Source organism: Vombatus ursinus, unplaced genomic scaffold (assembly GCF_900497805.2).
Source record: "Vombatus ursinus unplaced genomic scaffold, bare-nosed wombat genome assembly UNPS02009173.1, whole genome shotgun sequence".
NCBI lineage: Eukaryota > Metazoa > Chordata > Mammalia > Diprotodontia > Vombatidae > Vombatus > Vombatus ursinus.
The window spans coordinates 11,881,332-11,906,005 of NW_020948951.1; the positions used below are offsets into that span (position 1 = coordinate 11,881,332).

At 41.0% G+C, this 24,674-nt stretch overlaps 1 protein-coding gene across 1 annotated transcript; it reads left to right on the plus strand.

Annotated features, from left to right (window-relative positions):
- Positions 1–11,855: 11,855 nt before the first annotated feature.
- Positions 11,856–12,806, plus strand: LOC114035034 (olfactory receptor 10H1-like). Its single transcript, XM_027850960.1, has one exon. It carries the CDS (start codon positions 11,859–11,861, stop codon positions 12,804–12,806), a length of 948 nt encoding a protein of 315 aa, XP_027706761.1. The 5' UTR covers positions 11,856–11,858.
- Positions 12,807–24,674: the final 11,868 nt, after the last annotated feature.

Consider the following 24,674-nt stretch of genomic DNA (forward strand, 5'->3'; position numbering starts at 1 on the left):
CCGCATCACCACCAGCATTTGTCATTTTCCTTTTCTGTAATGTTAGCCAATGTGATAGTCATGAAGTTATACCTTAGGGTTGTTTTAATTTGTATTTCTCTAATCTATAGTGGTTTAGAGAATTTTTTCAGATGACTGTAGATAACTTTGCTTTCTTCCTCTGAAAACTGCCTGTTGATATCCCCTGAGCATTTATCAATTGAGTAATTCCTCTTATTCTTATGAATATGACTCAATTCTCTATATATTCTCTATATATTTAAGAAATGAGGCCTTTATTAGAGAAACTTGCCTAAAAATCCCCCCCCCCAGTTTCCTGTTTTCCTTCTCATTTTGGCTGCATTGGTTTTGTTTGTGCAAAACCTTTTTAATTTCATCTTATGATACTCTCTGTCTTTGTCTTTTTCTCTCTGTCTCTCTGTTTCTGTCTCTCTGTGTCTATCTGTCTCTCTCTCTTTCTCTCTCCACCCCCCCACACACATTTGGTCATAAAATCTTCTTTTATCCATAGGTCTGACAGGTAATTTTTGCATGATCCCCTAATTTGTTTATGACAAAACCCTTTATGTCTAAATCGTGTTTCCATTTTGACCTCACAGTGTGAGATTCTGTGCTTTCTTAGAAAAATAAGGATTTCTTAACTTTGTTGTCTTCATTAAATCTCTTCCCTTTCTACCTATTCTGAACTTTCATTCTCTGATTTATGATCTGTGTGCTTATTTATTCCTTCTTGAGTCTCTTTGTGTTCCTCATAAATTAAAGTTTTGTCAGTGCCAAGGTTGAACTTTCTCTACTAACCAATTCTATATTATTGTGTTTGGCTTATGCCTGACCATCCTATTTTTTTCTCTTGTGTATCACTCTTAAAAGTAGAACTTAATGAAGGAAATAAGAAGAATAAAAGCATCGTCTAGTGGTATAAATTACCCTGTATCACAAATACAATTCTACTCACTGCCCTTCCCAATATCATTCTTCTTCCCTTTTGTTATTCAATGTCTTCTCTGCGTTTGTGTTCTCCTACCCTTCTGGGTGTCAGTTGACCCTAGGAGTTCCATTTTCCTTTTCTTGAGGTAGGGTGTTGTCCATGGAGATACAACACTCTTTCATAGGAAGTGGTCTTCTCATGTACTAATGCTTCACAGATCATACCTATTGTAAGGTCTCTATCTCCCCATACCGATAAATACCACTTAATCCATGGCAGTGTTCTTTAAATGGGAGTGCCCTCCCCCCTCCATTGAATTGAGACCTCCTTTTTTGTTACCCTGCTTCCGTACCTCCCTTTTGTCACTTATTTGATTCTCAGATTCCCCCTCCCTTTTTTCTGAGGAATAAAAAAGCTACCATCCCTTTGTTTACCCATGTATTTGATTAGAATTCATCACAGATTCTCTTCTATCCTCTCCCTCCCGCCTTCCCCTTTATGCACCCTCCCAGTTGTCCAATAAGTCCCACAAAATATATTAATGTATCTCTGGGGAATTTTTGTGTTTCAGGCCTGCTCCTCCACTGTCACTTTTATTTCTTTAAACTCGGCTTTCATCTTTGTCCTCTTTGTGTGCTTAAAGAAAAAAATCTCTTAATGGCCCCTCTGTCATTGTTTTTAACCCTCTATGTTAATCTTAAACTTTGTGGGTTTTTTTAATAATATCTGACGATTGGGTAAATTATTTAGTTATTTACTATTTCCTATTTCCTATTATTAACAGTTCTTGTGTATTCATTGCTTGGAGTATTTGCAAACTGAATTGCTTCCATTTGAATTGTCTTAGTAAGATTCTGAAGATCACCTGGCAGGATAAGAGACTAGACACTGAAGTCCTTTCTTGAAATAAACTACCAAGCATTCAAACTCTGTTTCAGAGAGCATAACTCCAATGATCTGGCCACGTCACTTGAATACAAAACATATGCTTGCCAAAAAGGCTATTTTAAGGAGAGCTCGCACAGGGCAAGCATTCACATGGTGGTCACAAGAAGTGATATAAGGACATTCTCAAGGCCTCTCTTAAGACTTTGAAATTAATTGTATGACATGAGACTTTGGCACAGGACCACTCAGCATGGCATGCCCACATCAGAGAAAATGCTTTGCTCCATGAGCAAAGAAGAATTAGGTAGCTCAAAAGAAACATGAGATGCACAAATTTAGAGAAGGCACCCCAAATATTCTCATGGGCTATTTGTGCCTGACCTGTGGCAGAGCTCATATTGGTCTGATCAGCCATAGTTGGACACACTGTAATTTGACTCTAGTATAGTGATGCCATTTTGGTCCTCTTCAAGAATGAAGATAACAACCAACCAAGCATTTACAAACCAAATAGTCTATGTTCTTTCTCAAGGAATTCTTCAAAAGACTCTTTTATTGAACATCAAGTCTTTTCATCAGTAATTGTGTTCATGTTTGCTGAATATTTCATTTTAGTTTGTATCTTGAGCTGCTTTGCTTTCTGGACTATATGATTTCATTCTTGTCTACAGTTTCTAGAGGGGGTGGGGGCAGTGCAGAAGAGCCTGGTGTTATTTGTATTTCCTACCTTTTATATTTGAAATTCTTTCTCCCGACCACCTGCAGAATTTGGTATTGTCATTGGAATTCTTTTTTTTTTTTTTGCTTTTTGCTAAGCAATTGGGGTTAAGTAACTTGCCCAGGGTCACACAGCTAGTATGTGTTGTGTGTTGTGTGTTTAAGACCGGATTTGAACTCAGGTCCTCCTGACTTCAAGGCCAGAGCTCTATCCACTGCTCCACCTAATTGCCCCTTGTCATTGGAATTCTTATATTTAACCACTATGTGTCTTGGAATTTGAAGCAAAGAGTTTGTTTTTCCAGAGGCGATCTGTATGGTTTTTTTTAATTGTTGTTTTGTTTTCTGTATTCAGAAACTCTGAGCAGTTTTCTTGCATTTTTTCTCACATTATGGTGTTCAGGTTTTTTTACTTAAAATGTTCCTTTGAAAGACCTATGATCTTTAAACTGCATCTGCACATCCTTTCTTTGAGATCTTTGGCTTTTGTAATTTGTCTTTTTCAGCATTATTGCCTTTTGCTTCTCTTTTTCCAGACTGTTCTTCATTTTAGTAAATTTGTTTTCCAAAATTGTAATTCTCTCTTTTGCTTCTTTGGAGAGATTTGCCACCATGGGTACAAGTTTATCTTCTCTGCTAATTATTTCTGCTATATAAGCCATAAGTTCTGACACTTATTCTCTTCCACCTTCCTCTCTTATTTTTTTAAAAATTTCTATATTGAACCATTCTGGAACATTTTGTTGTTATGCTCTCTTGGGATGCCACATAATTCTGTTTTTCCTCAGCTATTGATTTAGTTCCTTTGTATTATAAAATTTATTTAGAGAAGCTTATAATTCTTTGATATTTTAGTACTCACTCTTCATTTTAATTTTAATGTCCTCTTTGTTGTTCCCTGGGGGGGGGGGTTAATCAAATCTTCTTCCTCTTGAAATTTTTGTTGATTTTAGTTATATATACATTGATATGTGTATGTACGCACACACATATGTATGCATGCATGTATCTATGTACATTACATAATGTCACTTTCTGACTCCTCCATTAATAGAAGGCATACTCCTACCTAGCACTAGAGTGCAAAGTTTTCTCAACTTCCTACAATGTTGGTGCATTCACTTGTTATTGGGTCAGTCCCTGCCTTACATAGCTTCTGCAGGAAAGAAGTAGATCTAACTTAATTTCAGACCCTTTTACTTCATGCTTATTGAAGCCACTCAGTGGACCCTTTCCACAATTCTGTCCCTCACTCTCATTCTTTGTTCTTTTGAGTTGGCTGGGTAGTCTTTCTCTACTTTTTGAAGGATTAAGGGAAAGGAAGGGAAGGTAGATATTCTGGGCAGATTCTTCACAGTCTTAAGGTTCTCAGATGTTGAGGCCAAATTTCCACACCTCCCCCTGACATGGCTCAGCAGAGTACATTCTTGGTTCTTTCTGTATTGGAATGGAAGATGATAAGATGGTAGGGTGTGCCAGTACAGTCTCCACAGAAGAAGGTGAATCCTTGAGTGAATCCTGAAGCACAAGTCTGTGAATCAATTTGTTCACCCTGCTAGAGATTGGAAGTTGATGATGTAAGGGGCTTGAGTGTGTTAAGAATGAGTATTTTTCTGTGTTAATTCATAGGGCTATTATTACCTTGTGCTTCTTTTGTTGTTGTTGTTGTTTTTTGTTTGGTTGTTTTGGTTTGGTTTTGCGAGGCAATGCAGTTAAGTGACTTGCCCAGGGTCACACGGCTAGTGAGTGTTATGTGTCTGAGGCTAGATTTGACCTCAGGTCTTCCTGACTCCAGGGTTGGGGCTCTATCCACTGCACCATTTAGCTGCCCCTACCTTGTGCTTCTTAATCTATTAACTTATAGATTCTATCTTTGGTTTATAATCCTCTTCATTTAAAAAAATTTTTTTTGAGTGTTAGTGGTGATTGGTGAATATGTCCTCTGTCTAATTGGTCATGTGACCTAGAATCATCAAGACTATTTCTTGTGGCACAGTAATATTGCAGACACTTGTTATTGTACCATCATGGACAAATTATTTTAACCGCTCTGTGACTCAGTTTCTTCATCTGTAAAATGGGTGTATTAAACAGGATTATTGTGAGGAACAAATGAGATATGTATATACAGTGCTTTTCCTTTTTTGTTTTTGTTTTTGTTTTTTTGTTAGGCAATGGGGTCAAGTGACTTGCCCAGGGTCACACAGCTAGCAAGTGTCCAGTGTCTGAGGCTGAATTTGAACTCAGGGCCTTCTGACTCCGGGGCTGGTGCTCTATTACACAGTGTTTTTCAATCCATAAAGTATCATAAAAATTTTGTTATTGTTGTTGTTGTTGTTGTTGTCATCTGTGTACAATCTACATCCCCCTACTTGACTGTTACATTAGAGCTGAGACTGGGTCTTCATTAAACTGTAACACCATAGTGCTCTGTATACAATAGCAGCTTAATAAATATTTGATCAGTGCAAACTAGATTGTGTCTGTGTTCTCTGAAACCACAGGTGCCTGACCCTTGAAAAAAAACCCAAGTTCTATGGTCCCAATCTCTCAAGAAGGAGTGGCCTGGCTACCAGATGAAGATTTTCTGTCCAGAAAATGGTGGTAAAAATCAGAGGTCCCATAGGGAGTGAGGACAAAATGTCTGCCCTTTGAGTGGAAAAGACTCCTAGGGCTGTTGTGCTAGTCCCAGAGGTACACGTAACTGCCCTGAAGAGCACTTCCTGTCCAGGTAGTCAGGGTTGGGACCTAGGGACAATTGCAAGCCTGAACAGACTCTAAGTGTCCCCCAAGGGTACCTCTACTTAATTGCACAGCCCTTGGAAGCAAGGGGAACTAGAGCAGGAGGGGGAGGAGGGCCAGTTTTGCTCTCGTGGCTCCCTGAGGTGTCTCTCTTGGAGGCTGGACTGCACATCTATCTCCAGGAGCTGGTACTAGTGTCCTGGGGGAGCCAGGGCCCCATGGCCTGAGGTCCCTGGCCTGGGCAGAGCAGAAACTCAGAAGAGCAGGACATGTACATGGGCCTCTCTGCTCCCTCCAACCTCCTGCCTGGGATTGACCTGTGGGGCAGGCTGCTGGTATCTCATCTTGCTCTGGGGCAAAGTGGGATTCATACACAGAAGTGTTACTTTGGAGAGGAAACAGCAAGTGGGGCTGGCAGGGGGTGCACCCAATGACCAAGGCTCCCAGGCTTCCTCAGGTGATTTATCACCTTCTCCCCTTTATCCCAAGGAGGGAATTTTCATCCTCAACTTTATCCCAATAGTCAGTCATATTCTCACATTCTTCACAAGTGGGAAGAGCAGAAAGGGTATGTAGATTACATGGGTGATAGACCAGAGAAAAGAAGGGGAACGGTAGACAGGCAGAATTTGGGCCAGTTCCAGAGGATGTGACTGGAGGGGAGAAGAAAACAAGTATACTCTGCCTGGATCCCACCCCACCTATAGAACTGTGTGCATTCCTGACCATCTCTAAGAGTCACAGCAGAATTGGGAAGGATTTAGAGTACAGAGTTTAGATCTGGGAGAACTTGGAAGACTGTCAGGACCCAGACTGTGAGATTTGGGAGAAACCTCTATGTAGATCCCTAAAGAAGCATGTTGGCCAGCTTGGACACAACTGGAGAAAGGCAGCTAAGATAGAGAGAGTAGGGAGATGGTTTAGTCTAGAGAAGAGTTAGGGGAAGGCATGATTACAATCTTCAAATACACTAAAGCCAGTCATGTACAAGGGAGATTAACTTCATTCTGCTTGACCCCAGAGCACAGAACTAAGGAGAGCTGGGGAGAAGACACAGAAGTAGACTTCTGCTTACTATGAGGAAATTCATAAGGATCCAAGCTCTCCAAGCTTGGGGAAACTAGGGAAAGTCACATCATTCCTCTGTGCCTCAGTTTCCTCATCTGTAAAATGAATGAATCATTCTAGATGACCTCTAAGATCTCTAATTTATGAGCTGAGCTACTAGAGGTCTTCCAGCAAAGGTCAGATAAACACTTGTTGGAGGCATTTCAGAAATGATTCCCATTCATGATCCTGCTTTGACACATCCTGGCTGTGTGACCCTGGGTAAGTCACTTAATCTCTCAACGCCCCAGGCAATTCTCTAAGACTCTAAGTTTCAGAGAAAGTGGCTTTCTAAACTAGTAAAGGGAATTTCTCTCTTTACAGTGCCCCATATTAGTGAAATGACAAATCTGGTCCCAAGTCTTCTTCTCATGCTTCTTAGGTATGTGTAGTTGACCTAAATCCCCTCTAAAGTCCATTAAGGTCTCTCAGAAGGAAGAAGGAATCATGTACTAGCAGCAAAGATATGGTAAGGATAGCCATATTCCCACATTTGTGGTTGGGGGCGAGAACTCAGACACAGTAGATGTGGAAAAGAAGGAACCACAGGGCGGGAGTCAGGGAGAAAGCTAATCTGGGATGGGGATAGGGGGCAGTCTAATGTTACTACCTGGACATAGGTGAAGGATAAAGTTGTAAGAATAAAAATCAGGGTAGACAAGAATTGCAGACAGTTGGCAGAAAGTACAGAATGTTGACAGGAAGCTGAGGTGAAGGAACTGAGATGGAAAGCAGCTAATGCCTGGGGCAGGACTGAGATAGAACATGTAGCCATGGGGGACAAGGCTGGGAGTCTGAGTTACAGTGGGAAAAAGCTGTGGATCTGGAGTCTTAGAATCTGAACTCAGGTTCCAGCTCAGGTCCTTGCCACTGGTTAGAATATAGACACATCCTTCTCATCTTTCAGGCCTCAGTTTCTTCACGTGTAAAATGATGGGCTTGGACTAAATGATCTTGGAGATCTTTTCCAGGTTTAAATTTATGACCCTTTGGATGGGAAACATTCCTTTTTGGGCAAACAGGGGGCTCGAGAGGCCTGAGCAATGTCTGTAGGGAAAGGGGCTTCAGATTTCCACACAAATGGAGCTCTGGAGGAGAGGTTAGCAGGGGGAAAGGCAGGAGAGAGGGCCATTCTTGTTTCCTGTTTTCTGTGCCAGTTGGGCCAGGGAGTTACCATTAGTGTGGGATATAGACATACTCAGCTTGCCCAGGAGCCAGGGCAGTTGAAGTGGAAGGTGGAGGAAGAGACTAGCAGAGGAAAAAGTCAGGTGATGACCTAGGACCCAGTCAGCCTGAGGAATGTGAGGAGGGGTCACAGGCTTCTCCATTATTTTCTGTCCCTAGAAGGTCATGCTGGAACCAGCCCTCCTTTGATCAATGTCCTGGGTAAGCTCCCCAATTCTTGGCTAAAGCTCACTAATCATCCATTTAATGACCATGTGACTGTGAAGAGTAATTTCTGTCACTTCTTTGAAGCTCAGTTAATTTATCTGCAAAACGGGGGTGATAATCCTTGTAGAAGCTTCCTCAGAGAGTTTCTTGTAAACTGCAAAGTACCTTAGAAATGTGAGCCATTGTCATTATTTGACCTGTTCTCCCTTCTTCCTGCTGGCTGCCACTATATCTGTATATCCTGACTCTAGAACCCAACCCCCCTTCCCCTTCTCCACCCTCTCCTACACATTGCCAGTCACTTCTAGGGCTAGTTTAATAATACTGACACTAATATGGCACTACTAGCAATGCAAACTTTACATACATTATCTCACTGGAATCCACAAAACTCCAAATGAGGTAAATACTTCAGGCGTTATTATCCCCATTTTACCAATGAGAACAATGAAGCTCTGAAAGTTTGACTTGCTTAGGGCCACACAGCTAGTATTAGAGGTAAAATCTGAACCCAGATCAATCAGTCAGTCAACAAGCATTATTTATCAAGTGAATATTAGGGAAGAGGCAGTGTGTAAATTGGAATTTTCAAGATGGGTAAGAACCCAACAGTTTTGGAATATGGGGAGGGCAGTGCAGAAAAAGGCGTGAGGTCAGGAAGTTGTGGGGCATAAATAGGGACCAGCACAGAGTCCAGGTTGGTTGGATTGTAGATTGTGTATGGCAAAGAGTAAAATTATATTGATAGGAAAGGCATACAAGATGATGGGAAAGGCTCAAATATCAATGTAAGATGTTTGAACTTTAAGGGAATAGTAGGGAATTAAGGGAAACCTTTGATCAAAAGAGTGACATGTGCCCATCTATTTATGCACAAGGGGGACATGTGAAGGTGTTTGGAGGGAAGAGAGAATGCAGATGGAAAGAGACCTGGCAGGAGGCTGGGACAAGAAACAAGGTAGGTAGCAATGAAAATCATACTAGGACAATGCTTTATATTCAGAGAGGAGGGGACAGATGCTGGAGACATTGTCAAAGTAGCACCCTCATGATTTGGTGACTGATAAGACAAGAGAGATGAGAGCCCCCAGATTCAGAACAAGCTGGAGCAAAGGGTGCTGCCACAAACAGAAGAAAGAAGTAGGAGGAGCAGATTTAGGGCAAAAAGAATGAAGGAAAAAAGCATTTAACATTTATATGCCACTCATCATATTAAGCACAAGTCAAAAGAAAGCTATCCCTATGCCCTCAAGGAGCTTACATTCTAATGAGGGAAAGATGTCCCCTAGACAGCTGAAGAGGTGGGTTTATAGCTCAAAAGAAGACAGGTCAGGGCTGTGGAGAAAGATGAACAAGTCACTCCTTCTTCCCTACATCAGAGGGGGTGGGGTAATGAAGGGGGTGCATCTTTATATTAATACAGGTATAGTTTTCCCCTTCATCTAGAGAAGAATAATCTAAAATTCTCTGAAAGGTATCTATCTCATTGAGTACTCCCCCTCCTCCCTCTCATCCCTTGACTCACAGTATCTCCTCCTCTCTTACTGCCTGGAATCCAACATTGCTAAGAATAACCATACAAACTCCCATTTACCTTATACTTACAAGATAACTTTTCCCACTATAGCCCCATGAGGTGTATAGCACAAGTATCATCATCTCTATTTTATAATTGAAGAACTGGAGGCCCAAAGGAGGAAGTGAATTTTCCAAGCTATGATCATCACAGCTTATGATGGAGACAGCTAGAGCTCAACACCTTTGGAGCTTCTGGCTCCAAATCCAGGGTTGTTTTCAATACCTTACAGTGCCTCTTTTAGAGTGTCATCTCTACCCAGGAGCCCTGTTCCTGCCTTTTCTCCCCATTCCTAGAAATATTTGACTGAAAAGCCCCCCTCTGCTCTCAGTCTTTCCCCTCTTCTGAATGCTTCTTTGTGCTTTGATTCAAACCTTCTCCCTTCCTAACCCCCTTACCTGACCTCTTACTCCCTCAGCCTCTGAAACCTAAGGTGCCACTCAGTTGACATTCTTCAAATCCCTCTGGATGGAGAACATTGTCTACATGCTGTAGATGAAGATGAGGGGATGGCATTGGTAAGTCTGTGGCGCTGTCTAGACACAGGTGTATAAGATCCCCAAAGATTTTTAAACAATGGGCCAAAATTTTGAAAATGAAATTAAATATGAAATCTTATATGTGGTTTCAAAAAAAATCAGTTGCACAAGTACAGCATGCTGAACTTTAAGTCAGGAAGGCCTGAGTTCAAATCTTGCCTCTGACTCTTACTAGCTCAGTGACCACGGGCAAGTAAGTTAACATCTCTAAGCTCAATTTCCTCATCTGTAAAATAATGGAGTTGGACTCTTTGACCTAAAGTCCCTTCCTGCTCCAAATCTATGATTCCATGATTCTATGAAGTAAAAGATGGTGGTAGGGCAACTAGGCAATAGTTGGCATGGAGAAGCAAGGGTTTTAGCATACTCCAAGGTAAGTATAAGGTAAAAATAGAAGCTAAAAACCTGCAATAACTTTGTGGTTTGGGGTTACCTTAAGAAAGACTCATGTCATAAATCATCAGTTTGGAACTAAAAGGGACCATCATTTTGCATATGGGAAAACTTAGGTGCAGAGAAGTGAAGTGATTGGCCTGAATTCACACAGATAAATTTAATGAAGGAGTCGGGATTTGAACCAAGATACTCTGACTCCAAATCCAGCACTCCTCTCCCTGTCCCATGCTTTATCAAAAACTAGGCAAAGTGATTGTCTGGCTCTCTTGGTCGTACTCACATTGAATCTGAAGTATTGTGCTCAGAGTCGGGCACCACATTTTAGGAAGGACAATGACTCTTTGGAGAATGTCCATGGGAAGCTATCCAAGACGGAGAGGGGACTATAAACATTGCTACACAAAAATCACTTGATGAATCTGAAGTTGTTTGGTCCAGAGAGGAGAAGACTCAGGGGAAATATAGTAACTGTCTTCAAGGATCTGGATGACTGTCATGCAAAAGAATGGTTAGATTTCTTCTGCTTGGTCCCAGAAGGCAGAATCAGGAGATACAGGAGGAATTTAGAGTATATTTTTAGAAGAGATGCTGATCTGCCTTGGGAGAGAGGAGTTTCCTCACCACGAGATCCTTATACCAATGAAATGAAAGATCTGATACCAGCCCTCCTCAAAAGTGCAAGTTGGGGTACAGGGATGGCCAATCACCAAGGAATAAAGGGAGGAGATGGGTAGAGCCCCTATGAATACCAGCTGATACAACTGGGTGATGAATCCAGTCCCAATATCATTTTCATTTTTTACCCACTTTTCCCATCCACTATATTTAATCCCCATTTTCAGTCATTTCCTTTCCTTAGATTTCTCCAGTCCTGCACTCTCCTCATTCACTCCATTTGGTTCTCACCACAGGGGAGAGCTATAGTGGTTGGAACTCCAGCTGCCATATGGTGAGGCAAGAGGGACAGTTATCTCCAAGACCATCAGGATGGTACTAGGTATGTGTCCATGGGTCTAACTAAAGTGAGAAACATAAGGTGCTAGGGAAATTAGGGTTGGGGGGGGGGTTGAAAAGGGTGAAGTAGAAGATTGCCTAGGATAAGAACAATATTTGGTAAGACAAACACTGGGTGGGGTGATGTATCTACTTTGCAAGATCTTGGTCTTTGATTCCCATTTGTTTTTGTACACAGTAAGGCAAAGAGACCTTTCATTCTGAATATAAACTGGTAACTTTTCTCCCCTTATTCTCATCCCTCCTCTCAAGATTAGCCTCTGTGCTGGGAGCAGAACTGCCAGGTTCACATCCATCCTTGTCATCTTTTCCATATTTCACATATTTACAATGAGAGCTCTCCTTAATTGGAATGCTCTGCCTGAAGCGGTAATGAGCTCTCTGTCACTGGAAGTCTTCAAATGGAGGCTGGATAACCATTTTGGGAGGATGTGCTTGAATGGATTGATGCTCTCTGCAGTGGCTGGACTAGATAACTTCTGAAATCTCTTCCAACTCTCAGAGTTCATGATTCAATAACAACTTTGTTTTTCTCATATCCAACTCTGGCATAGCTTCCATGCTGGGGCCAAATCATACCATAGTGTCTGAGTTCATCCTCATTGGCTTCTCCAGATTCCCCCATCTTCAGTCGATATTTTTTGTGATATTTCTGTTAATGTATTCATTCACACTGCTGGGCAACCTTCTCATCATGTTGACCATCCGGAGTGAGAGGAGCCTCCACACACCCATGTACTTCTTCCTATGTACACTCTCTATCTCAGAAATCTTCTACACTTTTGCCATTATCCCTCGCATGCTCACTGACTTGGTCTCCAATCATCACACCATCTCCTTCCTTGGCTGTGCCAACCAGATGTTCTTCTCCTTCACATTTGGCTTCACCCACTCTTTCCTGCTTATGGTCATGGGCTATGACCGCTATGTGGCCATTTGCCACCCTTTGCGCTATAATGTGCTCATGAACTCACAGGGCTGTGCCTGGTTGGTGGCCTCCTCATGGGTTGGTGGCATGGTAATGGGGCTGGTGGTAACACTTGCCATTTTCCACCTGACTTTCTGTGGGCCCAATAAGATCCACCATTTCTTCTGTCATGTACCCCCTTTGGTAAAGCTAGCCTGTGGAGACATCTCAATAGTGGCCATGGGAGTGGGGATGGTCTGCATTACAGCCCTACTGGGATGTTTCCTCCTCATCCTCCTCTCCTATGCCTTTATTGTGGCCGCCATCTTGAGAATTCCTTCAGCTGAGGGTCGTCGCAAAGCCTTCTCTACCTGTGCCTCCCATCTCACTGTGGTAGTTGTGCACTATGGCTTTGCCTCTGTCATTTATCTTAAACCCAAGGCCCCAGAATCCCTGGAAGGGGACACCCTGATGGGCATCACCTACACCGCTCTAACTCCCTTTCTGAGCCCCATCATCTTCAGCCTGAGGAACAAGGAGCTGAAGAATGCCCTGAAGAAAGTCTTCTTCAGTAGCCAGTGTCCCTTGAGACTCCGATAGAGAGATTACTAGGTTATTAGGAACTAGCATTATCTCATTTTCTTTTCAAATTTTATGCAATGGAATGGTCCTTACATGAATGAATGAACAATTGAATGAATGGACTTATTCTCTCAACCCACATGAGTAATAATAATAATGGTCTTTATATTGTGAATTAACTTTGAAAAAACACTTTAACTGTTATATCATTTGATCCTCACAACCACCTCTCTTCAAGGAAGGCACTATTATTGTCCTCACTTTACAGATGAGGAAACAGGACAAGTGGTTGCCCCTGGTCACATAGCTAGTAGGTGTCTAAGATTTTGAACCCAAGACTTCCTGATTCTAAGTCCAACACTCTATCTACTATGCCACCTAAGTTTCTGAATCAAGGCTACATTTTCCCTCATGGTTTTATGGTGCCCCTGAGAGGTTGGGATAGCTTTTGAATTTCATCAACTCAAACCCACATTTAGGTTTGTTATACATAAAATTAATTACCAGTTAACAGTATTTCCCAGAGCTCTCATATCATTTAGCCACTTAAAATTAATTAACTTTTTTAAAAGGATATTATAAACCGTCACCAAAATTGAGGCCTTGGAGCTATGTCCTTGAAGTCAGGAGGACCTGAATTCAAATCCAGCCTCAGACACTTGAAACTTACTAGCTGTGTGACCCTGGGCAAGTCACTTAACCCCATTGCCTGGCAAAAAGAAAAAAAAATTGGGGGCATACTCTCCCTTATGCCACCTCTGTTCCTGGAAATATTGGGATCGGACTTAAAGGGATTGCTACAAAGCATTTGTCCCTCCAAGTTCATTTCTAGGTTTGGCATAGCCAATGGACGGATGCCTTCCCTTGAGTAGAGGACACAGCATCAATTTACTGCTGGGCTGCTTCCCAATAGATCCTCAAAGATGTGCTAGTAGATCACAGTCAACTGGCTACACACTCTGGCACAGACTCTGCTAGGCTACCATTTTGACCTTTCAAAACCCACAAGGTCATGGCTGTCTCCAATATAACTTTACTTAAAAACAAGAAATAATAAGCATAATAAGGCGAAGAACAGAGGCCCACATTCATAGGCATTATGCTGGCTCTGGGTGAGAAGGGCCAAGGCCTCTGTATATCCAGAGGCTTACACTGTCTCTCTCATTCCAACACAGCCAGGCAGAAAAAAAGAAAATATCTTGGCCATTCAGTGCCTTTTGTGTGTGTGTGTGTGTGTGTGAATTTTTTTTTCACCAGATAGAGAATAGTTACAGTTTAATCTGTAGTAGAAAGAAAACAAAACTCGGACAAGGTAAAATCCTTATGAATTAAGGCCAAAGAACTCTAATCCTCTAAAGTGTTTACTCAGCAGCCCTATTCCATATGCCTCTATGCAGGTGGCCTTTTGAATGGTGCCCGGTTCTACGTTAGGGACCCCCAAGACTACAAAAATTCAACAGGACCACCAACTCCCTCCAATTCCCTGAAGGTAGCAGTTGCTGATTCAGCTTAACTAGAAAGAAGTAAAGGAGAACGAAGTAGGAAATCAAGATGAGGTACTACCATGGATGACCTTACCATCAGGCAACCTTACAGCTTGACTCAGGAGTGTGCCCACCAGCAAAAGGAAAGGAACCAGAAATGAATGACAGCTACCAAAGATTTTGAGAGAAAGGGCTTCAATAAGAGCTCAGTAATCTAGGAAACAATAGAAATTATTCCAAAGTCAGAATGGAGGATGAATAATAAGTCCTTAATCCTAATTAATGTCAAATGAGAAAGGAAAGTGAACTAATGAAATAGGGAATATTGTAGACTTCCGAGATAACGTGTAACAACAAGAAACTATGAAATAGTTCAAAAGAGAAATTAAACCTATAAAAGAAGAAATGAGCAATGAAATGCAGAATTTTGAAAGTTATTTTGCAGAGTAAAAAATATTGAATCCACAGTATAAAGTTTCTCTAAAGAAGGAGAGAGAGAGAGAGAGAGAGAGAGAGAGAGAGAGAGATCAATAGATTTTGAACTGAAGTGGAGAAAAAAACAAACAAACAAACCAAAACAAATAAACAGAAAAAGCAAAAGAAAAGCAAAAGACAATAACCTTAGAAGAACACAGAAATGCTCTGCAAGCCAAAGAGATGGGTCTTGAAGACAGGATGTCTGGTTGTCCCCTATGCCTGAATGCTCTCCCTCCTCAACTCCTCTCCTTGTCTTTCCTGGCTTCCTTCAAGTCTCATTCAAAATTTCACATTCTTAAAGAGGCCTCTCCCAGTGCTCCTTAATCCTTGTCCTTTCCCTTTGAGGTTATCTCAACATTGTAATATACACATATATGTATATATGTACACACACACCAAAAAAAAATCCTTAGAAATTAAAATCCCAAATACCACATGGTTATATCAATAGATACAGAAAAAGCTTTTTGTTTTCAACATTTACTTCCACAAGATTTCGAGTTCCAAATTTTCACCCCATCTCGCCCATCCCCCCACCCCAAGATGGAATGCATTCTAAATACCCCTTCCCCTAGTCTGCCTTCCCTTCTATCTCTCCCCCCTTTCTTTTATGCCCTTCCCCTTCAATTTTCCTGTAGGGCAAGATGGATTTCTGTACCCCATTTCCTGTATTTCTTATTTCCCAGTTGCACGTGAATACATTTTTTTTAAACTTGTGTTTTTGGGGCAGCTAGGTGGCACAGTGGACTGAGCTCCGGCCCTGGAGTCAGGAGGACGCGAGCTCAAATCCAGCCTCAGACACATGACACTAGCTGTGTGACCCTGGGCAAGTCACTCAAACCCAATTGCCTCACCAAAAACAAAACAAGCAAACAAAAAAATAAACATGTGTTTTTAAAACTTTGGGTTCCAAATTTTCTCCCTTCCTCCCTCCCCACCCACCCTCACTGATAAGGCAAGCAACTCAATATAGGTTATATATGTGCAGTTACGCAAAACACTTCCACAGTAGATATGCTGCGAAAAACTAACTCTACTTCCCTTAATCCTATCCCACCCACCCATTTATTCTATTCTTTCTTTTGACCCTGTCCCTCCTCAGAAGTATTTGCTTCTGATTACTCCCTTTCCCAATCTGCCTTCCTCTCTATCATTCCCCTACTCTCTTGTCCCCTTCCCCCCTATTTTCCTGTAGGGTAAAACAGATTTCCACACCCAATTGAGTGTGTATGTTATTCCCTCAAGTCAAATCCTATGAGAATAAGATTCACTCATTCTCTATCACCTTCCCCCATTTCCCCTCCACTGTAAGAGCCTTTTCTTTTCTGCTTTTTTTTGGTGGGATAGTTTACCCTGTTCTACCTCTCCCTTTCTCCTTCTCCTAGTATATTCCTCTCTCACCCCTTAATTTTATTCTCCAGATATGACCCCTTCATTTTCAACTCACCCTGTGCCCTCTATCTATCTATCTATATCTATTTATACGTACATATAATTTTTTCCCTCCAACTACCCTAATACTGACAAAGGTCTCATGAATTACAAATATCATCTTTCCATGCAGGAATGTAAACAGTTCAACCTTAATAAGTCTCTTATGATTTTCTCTTTCCTGTTTACCTCTTCATGTTCCACTCAAATCTTGTATTTGAAAATCAAATTTTCTATTCAACTCTGGTCTTTTCATCAAGAATGCTTGAAAGTCCTCTATTTCACTGAATGACCATTTTTTCCCTGAAGAATTATACTCAGTTTTGCTGGGTAGGTGATTTTTGGTTGTAATCCTATCTCCTTTGCTCTCTGGAATATTATATTCCTTGCCCTGCAGCCCCTTAATGTAGAAGCTGCTAAATCTTGTGTTATCCTGATTGTGTTTCCACAATACTTGAATTGTTTCTTTCTGGCTGCTTGTAATATTTTCTCCTTGACCTGGGAACTCTGGAATTTGGCTACAATATTCCTAGGAGTTTTCCTTTGGGGATCTCTTTCAGGCGGTGATTGGTGGATTCTTTCAATTTCTATTTTGCCCTCAGGTTCCAAAATATCAGGGCAGTTTTCCTTGATCATTTCTTGAAAGATGATGTCTAGGCTCTTTTTTTGATCATGGCTGTCAGATAGTCCAATAATTTTTAAATTCCTTCTCCTGGATCTATTTTCCAGGTCAGTTGTTTTTCCAATGAGATATTTCACATTGCTTTCTAATTTTTCATTCTTTTGGATTTGTTTTCCAGTGTCTTGATTTCTCATAAAATCACTAGCTTCCAATTGCTCTATTCTAATTTTTAAGGAAGTATTTTCTTCAGTAATCTTTTGGAGTTCCTTTTCCATTTGTCCAATTTTGCTCTTTAGGGCATTCTTCTGTTCATTGGCTTTTTAGACCTCTTTTGCCATTTGGGTTAGGCTATTTTTTAAGGTGTTATTTTCTTCAGTATTTTTTGGGTCTCTTTTAGCAAGCTGTTGACTTGTTTTTCATGATTTTCTTGCAAAACTCTCAGTTTTTCCTCTGCTTCTCTTACTTGCTTCTCAAAATCCCAAGACCTGGGACTGATTCATATTTTTCTTGGAAGTTTTGGATGTAGGAGCTTTGACTTCGTTGTCTTTTTCTGGTTGTATGTTTTGATCTTCTTTGCCACCAAAGTAAGATAATATAGTCTGACTCTTTTTGCGCTGCTTACTCATGATCCCGGCCAATTACTTGAGTTTAAAGCTCTTTGTTAAGGTAAAAGTCTGTTTCCAATGTGGAGAATGTACTGTCCTAAGCTTCAGGGGTTTGTACAACTGTTTTCAGAGATACTTCTAGGGACCTGAAAATTTTCAGTTCTTCCAAGGTGCTATGATAAGGGGCGAGGAGTTTTCTCTCCACTGCCACAACAAGCTCCACCGCACCAGTGCTCCTCCTCGCCCCTCAGAACTGTGACCCAGATCCAAGTACTGGTAAAGCAAGAGATTCCTGCCTCAGCTCTGGCAAAGAGATCCCTACAATCCCCCTCTGATCAGCAACTTGATTCCCCCTCAATCTGTGGGCCAGAAGCTCAGGAAACAGCCCTGGGGGCAGCTGAGACCTAGCTCCTTCTCTCACCGCAGTCACAGACTTTTCCCACTGACCTTCCAAGTTGTCTTTGGTGTTCATGGGTTGAGAAATCTGGAAACCACCACAGCTGCCTGTGATTCAGTCCTCTGAAGACTGAATTCAACCCTCCAGAGTTGCTGTGGCCTGCATGCCCACTGCATTTGAAACTTCATTCCTCTCCCTGCCCAGTGCGATATACCTTTCTGATCAACCATCCAGGCTGTCTTTGGCTGGAAATTTGTTTCACTCTGTCTTTTTGTGGGTTCTGCTGCTTTAGAATTTGTTTAGAGTCATTTTTTTAGGTATTTGGAGGGTTTTGGGAGAGAGATCAAGACAGTCACTGCTTTTCCTCCGCCATCTTGGCTCCACCCCCCAATCCATTCAGTTCCTTTTTAAAAAGCATTCTTAGTCCCATAAGCCAATCAAAAGTTTGCCTCTTCACCATGAGGTTGCCAGACTGGAAAAAGCTCCCTAATGTTTATGCATGCTCCAAAGTACATGTGGGTACTGCATTACCCATGCACATTGGTAAGTTCATGAGGGCTGGACTTTGTCAACCTCTCATTATACATGAAAAAGCATTTACTAAACACTTACTCTGTGCTGGACACTGCAGTAGGCACTGGGGATTCAAAAAGGAAAAACAAGTCAGTCCCAGCTCTTAAGAATCTCATGCTGTAATTGGGGAGACAACACATGCTTCAACCTTACCATTGGCTCTAGTAGCGAGATCACAACCAAAGTGACGCTGGCATTGTATGATTAATTTCCTCCCTTGTCCATGTCAGGAAATGTGAATTCTCTGGGAATCCTTGTGCTTTCATGACTGTTTGTTTATAAAGATGGTTTATCATGAACTGGTTAACCAAAGATGCTGCTCTGATCCTTAGTACCTATTTGGCCTAGTGAAGTTTAGTCTCTCTGGGTCTCATTTTTCTCATCAGAATAACAAGGACATTGGATGATTAGATGATCTTCAAGGTCTCTTCCCATGTCAAGTTCTATGATATTCTGAGATGGAAAGAGATTTGACATTAGAAACAGTTGAGGTTCTGGAGACACACACATGCACACACACACACACACACACACACACACACTCACACTTCTAGGTTAATCTGTGGAGAGAAAGTAGGAAAGAACCAACTCCATCACTGCTGTGCTTTACAAAGTAGCAACCCACTGAGTCAGGGAGTGATACTGTTATTAAACCATTGTACAGATGAAGAAACTGAAGCTCAGAGAAGAGAAGGGACTTGCTAGATCATGCAGCTTATTAAAGTGTAAGACCCACAACTTCAACTCGAGCTTTCTGACTCCAAACCCGACACACTTCCCGACTATTTCTGACATCATTATGCCTCTATCCTATTAGAATGCAAAATTCTTAGAAACCAAAGCAGAAGGTCCCTAGATTGGGAAGAAGTGAGTTTCAGGTATTTGGATTCAGAGGCATCCATGAAGAAGAAAATCTGCAGGCTTTTCTCCTAAGCTGACTGAACCTGATCTTTCTGTCATATGCTGTTTCATTATCACTTGTATTTAAATTTCAAATTACTCTATTAAATGGTGTGATAATAATAATGATGGTGATGCATCCTACGAAACTTTACTACATCTCTGAGCTCACACAAACCCAAGTTCATCTTTGAGTGAGTCTCAATAATTTTACTCTTTGGTTAATGGCTCAGTCCAAGATTTCCCCTGGAAATATATGAATTTGACTTGCTTTTAGCTCTTATCTAGAGAGCACCAAGCTATCTAGGCACTGAACATAGAATGTATTTTTTTATCTGCAACAAAGACTGAAAAAACTCTCACCTCAGTCATACATATACATATATATGTATATATGTATATATATGTATATATGTGTACACACCCATATGTAATATATACACATATGTACAACCTTATGATATATATTCATACATGTATATGTGTATATATATATATATATATATTTATCCTGTATATAGTTTTTTGTATATATATGTTTGCTTGTTGTCTCCCCATTAGATTGTTAGCTCCTCAAGGGCAAGGACTATCTTTGCCTTTCTTTGCAACCCCAGTATTTAACACAGTACCTGGCACATAGTGCATACTTAATCAATGTTTTTTCACTGATTGGCTTTCTCGTTCTAGCTGTTCCCCTCTAGGTATACGAGAGCTTCCTAAGTTATGATGCCCACTGGACACAACAAGCATTTATTAAGCACCTGCTACATGTAGTGCTAGGCACTGGGGTTACAAAGAAATAGTGTAAATAGTACATGACCTTAAAGAGATTACATTCTATCAAAGGAAAAAATATCTGCATAAATAAGTATATGACATATACATGTATGTTGCATAAATAAGTATGTGCTTTGTGGGCATATGTACGTGTGTGTATACGGTAATGAGAGGAGGTACTAGCAGCTGGGAGAACAGAAAACATCTCATGTAGGAGGCAGTATTTGAAGCTTTGAGTGAAACTTCAGGAAATAAAGCATTCTAGGATGCAAGGGTGAGATGATATCTTCTGAGCATGAGAGAGAGGTAGAGTAAAGGAACAGAGATGGCAGATAAGGTATTGTGTGGGAACAATGGTAAGAACGCCAGTCTGACTGGACCACAGAGTCTGTGAAGGGGACTAATGCATAAGCCTAGGAAGTATGTGGGGACATACTTGGGAAGAGTTTTAAATACCAGTCAGGATAATAAACATTAGGAAACAACTAGTACAGCTAAACATCACTTCAGCTTATTTGGCTGTCATGACACATGGTTAATTTACAATTAGTTTATATTCTACTAAAATTTTTTTCACACTAATTTTCATTTTCATATTTTTTCACATCAATTTTCACCTAGCTGTGTCTCTATTACAAAATCACAGATGCTTAGATTTGGAAGGGCCATCACAGGGCAGCTAGTCTAACCTGTCCCCAAATAGAAACCCCCTTGATTATAACATCCCTGACAAGAGTTATCCAGCTCCTCTATTATGCTCTACCATCCAATCATTGACAATCTCATTACCCCCCCAAGGCATCCTATTCCACTTCTGGACAGCTCTAAATTTTAAATAAGCAGTGTTATGTCTTGGAAAGAACCCTGAACAAGGAGACAAGAAAACTTGGAATCACATTCCACCTCTGACATTTACACACCCCTGGGTGATTATGAACAAGTCCCTTAGCTTCTCTGAGCCATAGTTTCCTCATCTGTGAAATGGAGCTAATAATATCCACACTACCTATTTCATGGGTTTGTTGGGATGTTTAAATGAATTAGTGTATACAAAGTGCTTAAAAAAAAACTTAAAGGACAACTCCGAAAGACTCAGGATGGAAAATGTTATCCATATCCAGAGAAAGAACTTTGGAGTCTGAATGCAGATGAAAGCATACTACTTGCTCTCCTTTTCTTCTGTCGTTTTGTTTTATTTCTTCTTTCTTGTGGTTCCTCCCATTAGTTCTAATTCTTTACATCATGACTAATGTGAAAATATGCTTAATATGAATGTATAAGTACAGCCTATATCAGATTACATGCCATCTTGGGGAGAGGGGAGGAGAGGGAAGGGAATAAAATTTAAAACTCAAAATCTTATGGAAGTGAATGTTGAAAACTAAAAATAAATAAATTATTTTAAAAAATTAAAGGAGGTGAAATCTTCCCCTCTATAACTTCCACCCTTAACTTCTAGTTCTGCCTTTGGGAGAAGTCAGGGTTCAGGAGTAGTGAAAAATCCCTGGATTTGGAATCAGAAAGCCAAGAGGTTTTATTTCTGTTTTTTTTTAGGGGGGGGGCTATTGGGGTTAAGTGATTTGCCCAGGGTCACATAGCTAGTATGCATCAAGTATTTGGTCCGAGACTGGATTTGAACTCAGGTACTAATGACTTCAGGGACGGTGTTCTATCCATCGTGCCACCTTGCTGCCCCAATGAAAGTCAAGAGTTTGAGATCTAACTCTGCCACTTATTGCTTTTGGAACCTTATGGGAGTGAGTCATTTCACCTGTTTTCTGATCTCTCAAATGAGGGGATAGACAGCTAGGTCTCCATTAATGTGAACAACGAGTCCCATGAAGTGGTCAAATTGTTCAGATTCACATTACACAGTTCCATTGAGTTGGAAGCAATGACCATAGTTTACACAATTATAACTTTGAGTAGCACAAATTCAAATACATGAAACCATTCCAAGGAATTCATTGTGGATGACTGGAATTATGAGGGATTGTGAAAAGCTTCCTGTAGAAGGTGAGATTTTAGTTGAGACTCAAAAGAAGCTAGGGAAGCCAGGAAATGGAAATGAAGTGGGAGAGCATTCCAAGCAAGGGGGATGGCCAAAGAAAATGCCATGAACCAAGAGGTGGAGTTTCTTATCCATGGAACAGCAAAGGAGGCCAACGTTGTTGGATCAAGAAGTATGAGGACAACTAGAAACTATCATTTGTGAATCAATTAAATGGAAATGTTTAGCTTAGGGAAGAGAAATCTTTTAAGGGACCTGTCTTAAGCTGTCTTCAAGTACTCAAAGGATTTTCATATGAAAGAACTTATTCTGTTGGTCTGCAGAAGGCAGAATAATGAGCAAGGGATAGAAGGTATAGTGTGGCAGAATTTAGTTCAATAAAATGGAAACTTCCCAAATAAATACAGCTACACCCACAATGGAATGGGATATGGTAGAAGATAGTGACTTTCTAGTCACTAATGTTTTTGACCAAACATTGAGGGACAATTTATCAGCGATATTGTAGAGGGGATTCTAGATCAGAAAAAAAAATGTTGAACTATATTTCTCCAAGTTGTAGTAGAAAGAAGACTACATTGGGAACTAAGAACTGAATTCAAATCCTGGCCCTATTCCTAATGACTTAATGAAGCCTTGGGCAAATCACTTCAGCCCTGAGGGCTTGGTTTCTCCTTTGACAAATGAATGTTTTAGTTTAGGGAAACTGAATAATGTGGAGGAAATAGCATTACATTGGGAATAAGGAAACCTGGCTTCAAATCCTGGTTCTACCACTTACTGGTTGTGAACATCTATGAGTCTTAGACTTTCATCTATAAAATAAAGGAGTTGAATTGTTGAGGTTTAGGGGTGCTGGGACCCCAAAATAAAACACACAGATCCTGCCCGACAAGCTTTCTTTCAGCCAAAAACAAAGTTTATTAGAATATCTGTCATATTGGGCAGACTCTCAAGGAATCCAAGCATTTCTATCGCTAATGCAAGTGGACCAGATCACAAAAATCTGAGCATTTGGCTAGATTTTAAGAATCTGAGCACCTTAATGGAGACAGGATGGACCTTATATACAGAAAAACTGTGGGAGGGATCTAGGAGTACCCAGGTAGTTTGTGAGGACTGGAGGAGGGCTCTTAGGAAGATCTGGGTGGGAGTGGCCAGTAAGCTGGGGTGACCAGGACCATATGGCCAAGGGAGAATGGAGTCTAGATAGGATTAAGGGTGGGAAGTGGCTGGGACCATCTGGAGGTATGTTGGGCTTAGGCTATAATGAAAGGACAGTTGGTAGGATTATAGCTTTGGTGAACCACAGATTTGGCCATGTGAGAAAGTCCAGGGTTTTTCCTTTTTAGGGTCCAGATCCCACCCTCATCAGAACTAGGTGGCCTCCAAAGCTCCTTTCAGCTCTAAATCTAAACCTTAGCACTTAGCACTGTGCATGGCACATAATAGGTGCTTAATAAATGCTTGTTATTGACTTGACTGAGCTAATTGCTCAGTTGGAAGAAAGACTCAGGCTGAAGGATTATAAATTGATTCCTACTTGGAGGAGGCAGCAGAGACTCTGGGACTCCAGTGTGAGGTTTCCACAGTATAGAGAAAAATTACTCCAGCACTGTCTGGTGCCTTTCTATTTTAATTAATTATTCTTGCTACCTAAGCACTAGGCTCTACATTTTTACATGGCCAAATGACTTTTAAGTACTGTCAACACCATCTCAATTTTCTGCCCTGGGCAAAAACCCTGGTTGCCCCAACCTCATGATGGCCCTGGTCTTACATGAAACCTTTCTACAGAGGTAGAACCTGGCAAAGTTTGAATTCAGCTAGCATCAACTTTGAAAATCCAAGGCTATCATGACCCCGTCATGAGGCACCAGACAGAACATTTTAATTGATTACTATAGCACCTAACAATCACTTAATTTGAGGCAGCTAAGTGGTACAGTGGATCGGACTGGGCTTGAAGTCAGAAAGATCTGAATTCAAATTTGGCCTCAGACACTTGCTAGCTACATGTCCTTGGGCAAGTCATTTAAACCTCTGTCCCAGTGTCCTCAACTGCAAATGAAGATCACTCTAGCACCTACTTGTCTGGGTTGTTGTGAGGATCAAGTGAGATAATATTTGTAAAGCACTTCACACAATGCCTGGGACACAGTAGATGCTTAATAAATGTCTATTCCCTTATCACCCACCTTTATCAGTCACCTGGTAGTAGCAGTTAGAGGCCAAGGCAAAATACTGGAAAAATGAAATACTCATTTAGGACACTCACCAATGTCCTCAAATCCTCAAATCCTTAATAGTCAAAGAAATGTTCATGGCATTTACAATGCTGTGTGTGAATCACCCCACTCTTGCCTTTTTTTCACTTGTTCCCTTTGCCCTCTCTATCAGCATGTCATTGTCTCTCAGTTCAAAGTCATCCTGTTTCTCACCTATCTCAATTTCCCTGAACCCAACTTCTCCTTGTTTCCCAGACCTCCCTGTCCTTGTCTCCCTATTTCTCCTATGTTTTTTCCATGCCTCAGCCACTTCCCAATTCTTGTTAAGGACTCCCACTGTGTACACATTCTATGGGGCTTAGAAGGAAGAACCAGAATCTA

Coding starts and splice junctions, on each gene's coding strand:
- LOC114035034 (XM_027850960.1), top strand. CDS start 11,859: ATGCTGGGGCCAAATCATACCATAGTGTCTGAGTTCATCCTCATTGGC.